At 31.7% G+C, this 13404-nt stretch overlaps 1 protein-coding gene across 1 annotated transcript; it reads left to right on the top strand.

Moving 5' to 3' along the window:
• Positions 1 to 1842: 1842 nt before the first annotated feature.
• LOC134232811 (uncharacterized) lies at positions 1843 to 5625 on the top strand. The gene is made up of 5 exons (XM_062714789.1): positions 1843 to 1848; positions 2140 to 2251; positions 2576 to 2643; positions 3941 to 4057; positions 5563 to 5625. The coding sequence occupies exons 1-5, from the start codon at positions 1843 to 1845 to the stop codon at positions 5581 to 5583; spliced, it is 324 nt and encodes a 107-aa protein (XP_062570773.1). The 3' UTR covers positions 5584 to 5625.
• The last annotated feature ends 7779 nt before the right edge of the window (positions 5626 to 13404 follow it).

Raw genomic sequence — 13404 nt, 5'->3', positions numbered from 1 at the left:
CTTAAGTAGCAATGCTCATGAAAATTAAAGTATCAAATCAGTTTGAAATGTGTTATATATTCACGACATTGTCTATTATTACTGATTACAAAACACCACCACAAGTTATTAATGTTATGTAGAAAATAAAAAAATAGTAAATATTTTGGTCTTTTGTCTCTTTTATTTAACTAGTTTCATGTTTGAGTTAAAAGTGACCCCTCTTATTTTGATTGAATAAATTTCATGATTTTAGGTTGATAGGCCTACAGTTAATTTTTTTGCTTTTGACATCCTTTTAATTTCCCATCACTTTTGTTTCTTACCTCTGAAAGGTAAATATAACAAAATATATAAAGTTTTGTATTGAAGACGCCAGTGCTCCAATGAATTTTAACCCACATTTTCTCTTACGTGTGTATGAAAGTGTACATGAATATGTTTTTATTTTCTACATTTCAAATGTTGGACATAAACAAATTTTTCATGCCATGATTAAAACATTTATAACACTATTAAAACAATGAAATAACTTCCATATGTGTTATTTTTTTATTAAAATTATAATAATTAATATTAATTATATAATATGAATTTATATAAATTAAATCAGATTTTTTTTTCATTTCTCAAAACAATTGAGTTATTCATTATACAAACTATATTGTTCATAATAATAATTATTATAAGAAGTAAAAATACTCTTATAGTTAGGGGCCTACAGTACAGTAAGCTACAAGACTAACGTATGGAATATATTATAAAACTACTGTTTATAATATAGACTGAGATAAAAGTTACAAGTGAATTTGTGCTAATTCATTTTTATCAGACAGCAAAGAAATCCTCATAAAACAGGTGTTTTGTGTAGAACAATTGAAATTTATAAATTCTCCACCATCTAGGTTACTGTTAGTAACTTATAAATGATCACATCATGTGTGAACTACTTGTACTAGTTGTAGTTGGAATTTTCATTTACCGAAAATACCTTGATCTCAGCCGTTTTTAAATACCTTGATAATACCATATGGATTTTTAAACTTAAACCAGCATTAAGTAAATAAATAAAATCCCTTTCAATTAATATATATATCAAAGTGGAAATATGTATTAATGTTATATTCCTTGCCTAAAGTAGTTTTCACGTGCGATTTTTTTATACAAACTAAGAAATTCCCGGGAAAATTCTTTGCCAATTGTTTATCATGTTTTATTCTGTTTATTCCAATCATTGTCATTTAAATGTTTGGAGTAATAATGCCGAAAACACTTAATTGTGATATGAAATACATCTACACAACGCGGACATATTAGGCATGCTACGTAAATAAACGAACCGCAGCGCCACCTATGATCGTGAGCATTGCTATCTTAAGTACTGAAATGTATACTGCTGTCTGCATCAGTTTAATGTGTTATACACATGACCTTGCAGCAATAGCCCACCACCACAAATCTCAACAAGATGTGTATGTAGAATAAAAAAAATAGTAAAATTTTGGTCTATTCAGTATTGTCTCTTCAAATATTTGACTACTGTCACATAATCTCATTTGGGAAATCTTGATCGGACTGACCTCTTATTTTAATGAATACAAGATGCCATGAAATGAATTACCAGTAGTTGACTCTCTCTGTCTGCTTCAATTTTTTTTGCTTTTCAATTTGACATCCATTTAATTTCCCATCACTTTTGTTTCTTACCTCTGAAAGGTAAAAATCCAACAAAATATAAAGTTGTTGATATTTCATAGCAATGTGCTATCCGTTTAAACCTCCAATGCTTAAGAATTCCAGCAAAAGTCTGCTTCAATTTTTTTTCACTTTGTAGTATGGTTCATTTCTATGAAAACTTGTAGAATGGAAGTGGGTATTTCGTTAATGTTATACCCTGCCCATGCAGTTAGTTATTCTTTTAGCTCAGTTTACAATACATGTATTTTGTAAAAAAAGACAACTATTTCATTTAAGGCCCATATATTTTGTGAAATTTTTTTCCTAATAAAATCATAGAATAAGCCAAGGGGTTTTGAAGAGAGAAGCATATCGAAAAAGCACAACTAGTAGAAATTGGCCACACAATCATCTGTCTTTCAAATTTGTAAAATTTATTACTTTGTATTGAACATTGTACTTATTGTATTTATTGCTTTTTAGGTCAACGTACCAAAATCAAGGAAGACTTTCTGCAAGGGTAAAAAGTGCAAGAAGCACACCCTTCATAAAGTCACCCAGTACAAGACCGGAAAAGCCTCCCTCTACGCTCAGGGTTAGTTGTAATTTTAATTTTTCACAGACAATTTTTTAGGAATGATCCTATTTTAATCAGTAATTATACTTTACTCATTAATTAGTCTTCAGATCGATGTGTGAAGGGCCTTATAATTTCTTTGATAATGGATTCAGTATTGAAATGCTTTTGAAAAATATTGGTCATTATTACTGTCATTGTCTCATAAAATATAACTTGGCTGAAAAAAAGTTTTCCATTACATTGAAAGCAAGTGAAGAACTTATTAGAAAGGTTTAAGGAGTACAATGTCTAGAGAAAAGGAAATGAAGTTGGTTAAAATATGGATATTTTTGTTGCCAGGAAAAAGGAGATATGACCGGAAGCAGAGTGGTTTTGGAGGTCAAACAAAGGTCATCTTCAGAAAAAAGGTTGGTGCTATTCACTTTGTTTTTGAATTTGAAATAATTGTATGTACAAGAATTCTTGAAGATATCAATGATATAGTGTTCCCACTGTCATTGACGGAGATGCCTTACATGTGGACATGCCTTACATGTACATAATTGTCACAAAATGGCATAAATTTATTTCTGTGTTTGCAATAGTCACCCATTTGTATAAGATTTGAGAATATATTGCATTTACATTTTGAAAACAACTTTTGCTTTTATTTCAATGGAAAATCCATTTCTCTTCACCTATTATATGGACATTTTAGTAGAGGTAAATTGTTGAGAAAGAACTGTTTTCACCCATTTTTTTTTTCACTTTCTCGTTTAATACCAGGCTGTCATCAAAGTTATTCTTCATTAGGCAAAAAAAAAAATTAATTTCTTGGTTCCCAGGCCCTCCCTCATCTCTTCCAAGGGTGCCTCATTGACCCTTTTTATTGCTAAACCAATAAAATAAAAACACCAAATCACCTCCCTCATTATTTTTTGAGATTTTGTACAATGTAAAAAGCTGCCTCACCATGTTTTGGGGGCAACAAAAATAAAAAAAAAATGCCTCCCTCCCTCATCATATTTCTTGAAGAAAGGCCTGAGAACCATTAACTTTGTATGGCCTTAAAATTTACTTTACAATCACAGATCTGGGGCACAGGCACTTGGGGTATGGAACACCCCCCCTTTCCATTTTTTTTTTTAAATCTGGGTTCGAGTCACCTTTTTCCTATTTTTCTATTCTAATATGCACTACATATTATCAATTATGTAACTCTTTTGTCTCTATAAGCTGTCCCAGTCAATGACATCACCCTAGATTCGGGTGATTTCATCGAAATATTTACAAATCGGGGGCACATAAAAATTAAAAGGAAATATGAAAAGGAAGAGGAATGTATAACAAATTTATTGATATGTGCTTATCCCATGTTTTATTCTGGTTTCTAAAGATAAATAATCTAGCGAAGTTTAAGCGAGGTGAGGCGAATACGAGAAAAGAGTTGCAAGCATTCTCTCTTATTATGTATCAGTCGAAAACGATATTTTTTAAAACAGCTTATAGAGACAAAAGAGTTGCATTATTGATAATATATAGTGCATATTAGAATAGAAAAATAGGAAAACGGTGACCCGAACCCAGATTTAAAAAGAAAAAAAATGGAAAGGGGGGGGGGGGGAGGGTCCATACCCCAAGTGCCTGTGATCTGGGGGTAGTTTATTTTTTCCTTGCTTTCTTTACTTTTAAAATGGAGGTGTATTTTATTTTTGTGTTCTTCAGGCAAAGATTACGAGGAAGATTGTACTGAGGTTAGAATGCACAGACTGTAAATACAGAAAACAGCTAGCCATCAAAAGATGTAAACACTTCGAGTTGGGAGGAGAGAAAAAGAGAAAGGTAATAAGAACATTTACCTTATATCTAGCTTGTTTCATGAGCTTTGATTGGTTAAGCAAGCCAGGTGAAAATTTCTGTACATCCAGTTTTAACTGGGGTAATTAGTGTTATTTCACAATGCAGTTTTTCTATCACAAATTGCAAATTACTTGATGTTAAGATGAATTAAAGGAAATAGTTAATTATATTGGTGGTTTGAAAGGCCATTGATCAGACTTGGGTTTAAAAAGAATTTATTTGCTTGCAAACACTAGTACTGTAGCAAATAAATTACTTAATTCATGTCCAATCAGGGGTGTAGAGAAATATGCCCTGGGTTGTATTTCCATTTGGCCTTAAGGTGTACTGGGTGGAGGGTGTCAAACCTGGGGTAAATCCTCATATGATCTTGATTGAACCTGGGTAATTTATATGATGTATAAGGATCATAAAAATATTCAGCTATAGCTGAAAAGAATGAAAATTAAAGATTTGCCAATGAATAAAAGATGATGAATATATACATTTTAAAATTGCAAACATGGAGCTAGTTTGTTTTTGAATTCTTGAATTAATTGTTTGCAGGATGAATCTCAGTGAATTAATAAATAATTTCCTCTCCTAGTATTTTAAGAGACAGATTATATTGTAATACCTTTTCACTGCAGTCTTGAAACAGCTTTGTTAATCTTGTTTTAAAACAATATAGTTTTATTTGTATCTAATGTAAATACATTATTATTAATGATTTATTCGTGTCATTAAGGGACTCCGATCCTCAGCTAGGAAGGACAACTCTTTAATTTATAAATTAATTCAAAAAGTCTCAAAATAAAGCTTAAAAATTAAATCTTTTCATGCAACAATTTTCATTATATACCTCTCAATGTGCTTCAAGGTTATTTGAAGTTCTCAGAAAGGTCTAATAAAAAGACGAATTTTTTACCCCGTATAAGCATTTTGAAATTACATATATCAAGAAATTGTCGTTCATTTTAATCTAACCATAGATACCAATGTTTTTTAACATGATATGAAATTAAAAGTGATTTGTGGTGCTTCAAAATGACAGGAGAATCTTTATACACTTTGAATTTTAAAATAATCTAAGTAAATAAGAGAAATTCAAGTACATAATATGTATAAAAATTGTGGAATTTCTTCAAAAGCCTGGATACCTATGATTTTTATTTTTGAAATGTGTTAATTAATCAAGTTTAAATTGGAAAATGCGTAGCAAGTGTTCTTATTCGCAATTCCTGAAAATATATTTGAAATTTATTGATTTTCTCTATATAATATGATTAACTTGATAGATGAAGTTTGAAGTATTATTGTGGGTAAAAACACGTTACTTTGAAAATTCATAGACATTTTTGTGAGCATTTTCAATTAGTCAATGCTTGATTTTCAGAACAGGTTAAAGTTTTTGTAAATGGAAATTGATATACAAGATTTAGGATCATTATGTTTGTCATTTATTCTCCGTTATTATGTTTTAAATTTTTTTTTATTTCTTTTTACAGGGACAGATGATTATGTTCTAAATGGCTTGTGTACTCTGTGCTGTAAATAAAGGGAGAAAACTCTATGGTTTTTTTTTACTTTATATGATAGCATGAAAATGTTGAGGTGTTATCTTAGCAGCAGGCAAACACTGCTTGTCATTGGTAGACTGGTAGTAGACTGGTAGTGGCTTTTTTGAAAAAGCTGTATCAAGTATAATAAAGCTGCAAAGATCCTTTTGAAAAAATGTGTGTTGGTCAGTCAATGTAACTGTGGTAAAAAGAAATACTTTACATCTTTGAAAGTTTAGCTTTCTAAATTGTGTGCATGATTGCATCAAAATATTTTATTTTTACTTGCACTGTCTTAGCCAAGCAGAACTGCTTGTCTTAACTGGAACATGCATGCCCTAATGACCTAATTCATAATTCAAGGTAGCCCATCGTCTCAAGCCACGATTTGGGATCTCCTTATAGCTATCTCCTACCCGTGGTCAGAATGGGAGGGGATCGTACATTTTGGTCCTGATTTGTGACAATGACGGTAGCCTAGGTAGGGCATTCCGGGAAATAAAACGTCATATGAAAATACATATCGCATGCAAGTTTATTATTATTTTTTTACCTTTAATAACTTAGGTCCTATTGACTGCAGAATTCTTTTTTTTTCAATTGATGTTAAAAAAAATCTTTTAAAAACCTTTTTGGTCTTTTCTGGCAGGCTTAGGTGTGTTAAACAAGTTTCATATCAACCTTTTCACAAACAATGGAACAACTATACCATGTGTACTATGGAAGAGAAAACAACCAAATGGACATATAAGATTCTCACTTTTTTTTTTTGAACTTACACGATATATTAAGAGTAGATGTGGAAGCGGTTGCTACAAAATATTTTATACTGTATGCTGATTGATTCCACCAGTATCTTAATTGTACTTTTTACCTCAATATTGAAATAACAGTGAACAACATATTGGTTAAAGCGCAGTGATAAAGTCTATTAGAATCAGTGGTTCATAAATATAAGTGTGTTTTACATGTATAAGCTACAACACTAGCTCACATATCTTTCATCACATATCTTTAAGCCCCGTGGGGATCCAGGTTGGAATAGGTCTTCAGTACCCCCTTGCTTGTCGTAAAAGGCGATTAAGGTAGATCGCGGGTTTGCTGACGTCACAATAGGATTTGACGTAAAAAGCTTACCGCGTTCAGATAAGCAAGCAAATTTTATCTTCAGCAGTATGCAGTAAAAAGTGAAATAAAATGTAAAGCTTGTTAGTGTGTTTAAATATTTTTTATGTAATTGAAAATAAATGATGTTATGATCAAGGCGGTCTTTTACATTATAAGCAGTTTTTAACACCGTATCTTTTGTGTGTACGTACCTTTCTAAAATACCATTACCTAATTGTTGCTACAATACAAAGACAGATCCACCGCCGGTGTAACGTTGAATTTTGACCCGGGTTGAATATTGACCCGGGGGTCATTTTTCACCGTTGAATTCTGAGACCAAAGGTGTTGAATTTAGACCCTAATCCGTTGAAAACTGAGCCGGTTCGTGGAATTTTGATCATGAAACCGGTTCAAAATTCAACAACATAAAAACACATATTTATGATTGGGTTTTCACTACTGTGATTTAATTCATAGGTATGAGGCCCCGTTTTGGTATTTACTGCAAAAAGTAATATCCCCTATTTGAATAAGTGATATCACCTGTACCAATAGATGATATCACCTATTTGATTTGAATTTGTGATATCACCAATTAGAAAAGGTAATATCACTTATTCGAATTGGTGATATGGCCTATTCGATTGGTTGATATCACCTTTTCCCGTCGAACAGCTGTAGTTTTTTTTTTTTTTTTGCTTACAAATTAATTTATTTTACCTATATATCATGTATACAACAAGAAAAACGTAGAAAACGCATGAAAACTGGGTAGTCCGAATTTTCTTGATTCCAGTGGTATTCTATACATTATAGCGAGCATTCAGTATTGATTGTTGTAAGAAACTCAAACAGGTAATATCACCTATTCGAATAGGTGATAGCAGTTATTCAATTAGGTGATAGCACCTACTAGTTTTTGGCAGGAAAAGGTGATATCACCTTTTATTCTAAGCTCTCTGATTGGCTCAAACTCGATCACATGATTAAGTATAAGAGCATAAAGACTTGAGTTACTATTTAAAGAATCTAAAATACGTATATTGACTTCATGTTTTTTTTTCTTGTGATCATATGCTATATTGCAGGAATCCTTTTAGAAGAAGGATATGTAGATAACGAACAGTATTCAATCCCAAAGTCCATTAAACAGTATACAAAATCAAAGCAGAGCAAACACGGACCTCCGAAACATCAGAGGTGGGATCAGGTGCCATAGAGGAGTGAACATCCCCTGCCGACCAGTCACACCCGCCGTGTGCTCTTTGTCATGATCAGGAAATAACGGAAAAAATCCGTCGTCAATTCAGTGTATAAATAATGGACTAACAATTAGTATGAAAAACGTCAGTCAGCATTTGACTCAATGATAAATTGTATTTGCTGACAAGGTTATTGTATCGACCATAGAACTTACGAAAGGATGACTTTAAATGAGACTGTTGATATTCTTGTTTCATCAACTTGCTTGTCAATAATTTACCTCGTTTAAGAAATTGTTCATACGTAGAGCATGCTCTTGCGTATCGAATCAACTGAAATATATATATTCCGTATGCAGGTGATGAAGGTATATTGCTGCATAAGTAAGGGAAGTTGACGATAGAAAAGTTAAAGTCATCACGTTTATCATATAGCTTTGTTGTTAGATTACCATTAGTGTCTTTTTCAAGTAAAATATCCAAATATGAAGCAGAAGTGTCGGACTTTGTGGTATCTTTTATCTCAAGCTCACTGAGATATATCATATCGACGTAGGAATGGAAATTATCATTATTAATTGACAATACGTCGTCGATATATCTAAATGTCGAGTTGAAGGCCACAGCAAGTGTTTTCTTCTTTTCAGGCATAAGATTTTGCATAAATTCTACTTCATATTAATATAAAAATAAGTCTGCTAATAACGGAGCGCAATTTGTATCCATGTTAATTCCAATAGATTGTTGGAATACCTGGTCTCCAAAAACCACATAGATATTGTCAATCAGAAACTCAAGCATCTTCTTGATATCAACTTCAGAGTACTTATGTGTGCAATCAGAATCTGTTTTCTCAAAATAATTTTGCAAATGACCAATGACTAGGTAAGTAAATTTACGTGCTCCAGAAAGTTTAGAAAAGTTTACGAGTTTAGAAAATTTCATTAAAGTGAGTGACATCATATAGTATCGATTTCTCAATTAAAGATAATACAGAGTATGACTTGATGTTTCTGAAGAAAAAATTACTACAGCTTGTATTAATATGTTTTAATGTTTCGTAATTGATGAGACGTAACAATGCTTTAAGGAGGCTGGCGGGTCAACAATTTAATCCCAAATTAACCACCAGATTTAACTTATTTTTTTTAGATACGGTATATTTAGCTGTCAACTATCATTTGGCAAAGAAAAAATTCATATATTTTAGTTTTAAAATTTTATCATTTTGTATATCTTTATATGGAGCTCTCCTTTTAAAGGAGATTGAAATAGTCTAAAAATGGCTGCCACCCCCTAGCCTCGTTAAAGTCTTGAATTAGGATCTACATGTACTTTATATTAAAACATATTGGATATCTTTGTCAAAAATTGATACGAGACATAATCAAATAATTAAATTAGTATTCTGAATAACTTAATCCTCTATACAGTGTAATTACTCCATCGATGTATAAAACGAAACACATTTATTTAATATTAAACAGCAACAGCTTAATTTATACTGATCTCTGGTCTCTAAGTCTTGAAGAGAGAAAACTTGTGCCTTATTCCCATATTTTCAAATTTTGTTTTGTCAATCTATGTGACAAAGTGATTCATATTCGATAATAATTTTAAACTTTACATTCCTATTTAATTGAGTTTACAACCAATTCTGGTTTAATTTGTCATATTTCCCAGAATGCAATCATAGCAATTAATGAAAAAGAATTAAAAAAAACATCGCATAGGTTATCATAGAGATAAAATTATGTAATGAAATGAGAAGTTTATCGAAAAGGAATCGTATTTTTTCGAATAGAAATGGATGCTAGTATGTTTTCGAACAACAACTTTATACCATATATAAACCAAATAATTATCGAATAAAAAAGATAAAATTATTGAATAGGAACGACAAAATTAGCGACTAGCAACCGATTGCTTTAAATATAAATGACATCGAATAGGAAACGCGTGTTTTCGAGAGAAAAATATGTAAATTTTATGATATATGAATCATATTGTCACATTTCCTGTAATTGGAATAGCAATTTATCGAATACAAATTACAAATAATGGAATAGAAATAACAAGTAATCATATAGGAATCACATTGTATAAAATAAGAATTTTTTAGAATAAGAATAATCTCATTCTCAAGGTTATGGTCCGAAAGCGATCAATTTTCAAGCCGAGACAGGCTACTGACAAATAAGTTAATTGTTACAGGGATTTCAGCAATTTCTTTAAAGTCAGCATTACTTACATGCTATGGTCGCTATAATATTGCTCTTTTTCACAAATATAACCTATCATTGGAATCATTTTGGTCGATGTGTTTCATTCTAATTTTTGAGCTATTAATTTTGTTATTTTCATACTGAATTTGACTAGATGGGATGTTCCACCCGCCTGATCGATATATATAGGGCTCACTTTCTAGACAGCAGATTTTTAAGATTTTTGTTTCATGCCTTATTCGTTGTTTTGTAGTTGTTTATGGATGCCATGGATTTTGGAAAGTATTTTCAAATATAAAGTTGTCATGCTTGAAGATAACTGAAATCGTGCACTGATCAAAATGTACATATATACACGGGGTGATACTGTATGTTTATTTCTATTATTCTTGAAAGGGGAAAAAATTGAAACCAAAATAGAAATAAAGTGATATTGCATGATAAATCCCGTAAAACAACTTCCCAGCTAAAAAAAATGTTCAAACTTTGAGGTAGGGTCAATATTCAACAGGGTCAATTTTCAACTTGTTGACGTCATCATGTGTAAGAAAAAAAATATCAAGCTGTTGAAAAATGACCCCGGGTATAAATTCAACGACTTTTAGTCTCAATATTCAACGTTGAAAAATGACCTCGGTTCAATATTCAACGTTGAAAAATGACTCCCGGGTCAATTTTCAACTCGGGTCAATATTCAACGTTACACCGGCAGGTCTGACCTGCAGTACGTTTAGTATTTTTGTTCACTTTTATAAATTTTGTTCTGTTTGTTTAATTTAGTCTACATACTAATCTATTTTATTTTTGTTTCTTTTAAACAACAATCATCTCTAGATAAATCAAAATACAATGTGCCCATTTTCTTCGTGATGATGTAAGCCTTTTACGATATTACGATTGGTAATATTTGTATGTGCAACAATATTGTATGACCTAAGTACAGGTATAAGATTTTTGAAACGAGAGAGAAATGGACAATATATGATACGTAAGTATGCTTCATATGAACTTTCATTTGTACACGAAATTTCTCTTACTGATGTTTTTTTTTTTTTTGGAAGGGGGGGGGGATGGGCAGTAAACTATATAATAATGAACAGGAGAGACGTTATTGATTTAGGTAACATCGCCAAATAAAATAACACAAATGAAATATTACAAATAAAATATCTACGTCCTATAAATTGTCATCTATTTACTCGGACTCTTTTATTATTGACAATGAATAGCGATTCGACATACAACTGCAACTGATGTTTTGTGTGTGTGTGTGTGGGGGGGGGGGGGGGGGTTCAAGGTAAAAGTTGCTGGCCCGCAGGAAGCAATATCAATTAGAGGGCTCAACCATATTTTTTTCAGTCAGAGTCCTATTAACAACCAAAATTTCCTTGACAAGCAAAAGAAAAAAAAGGAGAGGGTAACAGGCGTTTTCACTGAGGGGGCTCGAGCATATAGTAGTAAATGTTTTATATAATATTGTAACCTGTTTTCTATGGTAAACTGTATGCTATCTATAGTATTCTATATATCGGCAAAATAATGATAAGATATGGCCTATACGACAGTTTGGAGGGAAAACAAAAGTCTGTTAATTCAGTGATAGACAAAATCAATTCATTCTATGATTGGTTGATTTTATTTTGTTTAACGCCGAGTCGGCAATATTTCAGCCACATTTCGGCGGAATTCATTCTCTGAAGTATAAATGTATTATATACAATGTAGGCCGTAAAGCTATTTTAATTTAATTAATTATTTCCGCTTTAAAACTGGTACATTTTATCAATTATAAATGAAAATGATACACAAACATATATGTTTGAAAATGTTCTTATATCCGGAAGGCCTAACATGTTTTGTCCCCTTTCATCTACTTACATTTGTTATAATTTTTCCGTACTCCTGCCCTTGAGTTTAATGAGAAAAAAACCCACATGACATTGAAATTGTGCCACGCTGTTGGTAAACAATGGCAATGATTATACCGAAAAAAATGAATGCAAGGATTGCGTGTATTATTTTGAGTGAATTGTTCATTAAATCAATTTTTTTTGTCATGCAGACATACGAAAATAATGACGTCGCACCAACGTTATATAACGTCGTGAAGAAAATATCATACTTCTAGATCTGATCGAAAATTGTAAAACTTTAAAGTTTTTTTGCAAGAAATTGAGCGAGAACACATATTAATTTTTTTTAATAGATCGATTTTAAATTAACTTCACAGTCATGGTATCGAGTTATATAAAATTCGTCTGCTTCGTTTTTATGTTATGACCTTGGTTTTGAAATGCGTATACCGGCTGAAAAGGGGCATTTTATTATTTATTTCATTGAAAAAGCGTCACCTGTTCTCATCAACATTAGCGCATTTGAATGACGATTACAATTTAACCACTCAGACGAATCTAAAAAAAAATTAAGAAGGAAAAATTTAAAACGAGAGCTTATAGCTGACAAATTTTAAGCCTATGTTTTCAGGCAAACAGTAAACCCGCGATCTACCTTAATTAAATGGGGCGGTCCTTCGGATGAGACCGTACAAACCGAGGCCCCGTGTCACAAAAGGTGTGGCACGATAAAGATCCCTACCTGCTCAACGGCCGTAATTGCCGAGCATAGGCTTAAATTTGCAGCCCTTCACCGGTAATGGTGACGTCTCCATATCAGTGAAATATTTTGGAGAGGGACGTTAAACAATATACAATCAATCAATCAATCACATATCTTTTAAAAATGTAATGACAAAAATACGCTTTACGAGAGAGCGTGCAGCAGCTCTGTCACGTGCTAGGCAAATTGCTTTATGAGGTTATAAAGCTATCACCTTATTTTTATTTTTTTTTCTCGAAGGCACTTAATTATAATATTAATGTCAGTTAACCATTTCTGGCGAGACTTACATTTGCTCATATAAAAGTAGTATAAAACTCTTGATACTCAGATTTTTTAAGACCACTTGTAGGTAAAAAAAAATATTGTGCGTATGTAAAATTTAATAGAACGATATTTCTTTTGAATATGTTTATAGATGTGTAAAGAATTGATTTGAAAGAGTTTAAATAGTAGACAAATGTATTGATTGATATTTTTCCCCAATACTACATACAACAAGTATTGATTATTTTCAGAACATGGGATTCTCAGTAAAGAATCTACTTTCGTTTCTCTATTTTTCGAAAATGAACGAGGCCTTTAGAGGGTTTGTAATATTTTATTATCATATTTTTCAATAAATATATTTAAATTAA

The sequence above is a fragment of the Saccostrea cucullata genome, unplaced genomic scaffold (genome assembly GCF_032062105.1).
Source record: "Saccostrea cucullata isolate Sc308-1 unplaced genomic scaffold, CSIRO_AGI_Scuc_v1 ctg190, whole genome shotgun sequence".
NCBI lineage: Eukaryota > Metazoa > Mollusca > Bivalvia > Ostreida > Ostreidae > Saccostrea > Saccostrea cuccullata.
The sequence above is the reverse complement of the archived record's forward strand: the minus strand, read 5'-3'. Positions and strand labels throughout refer to the sequence as shown.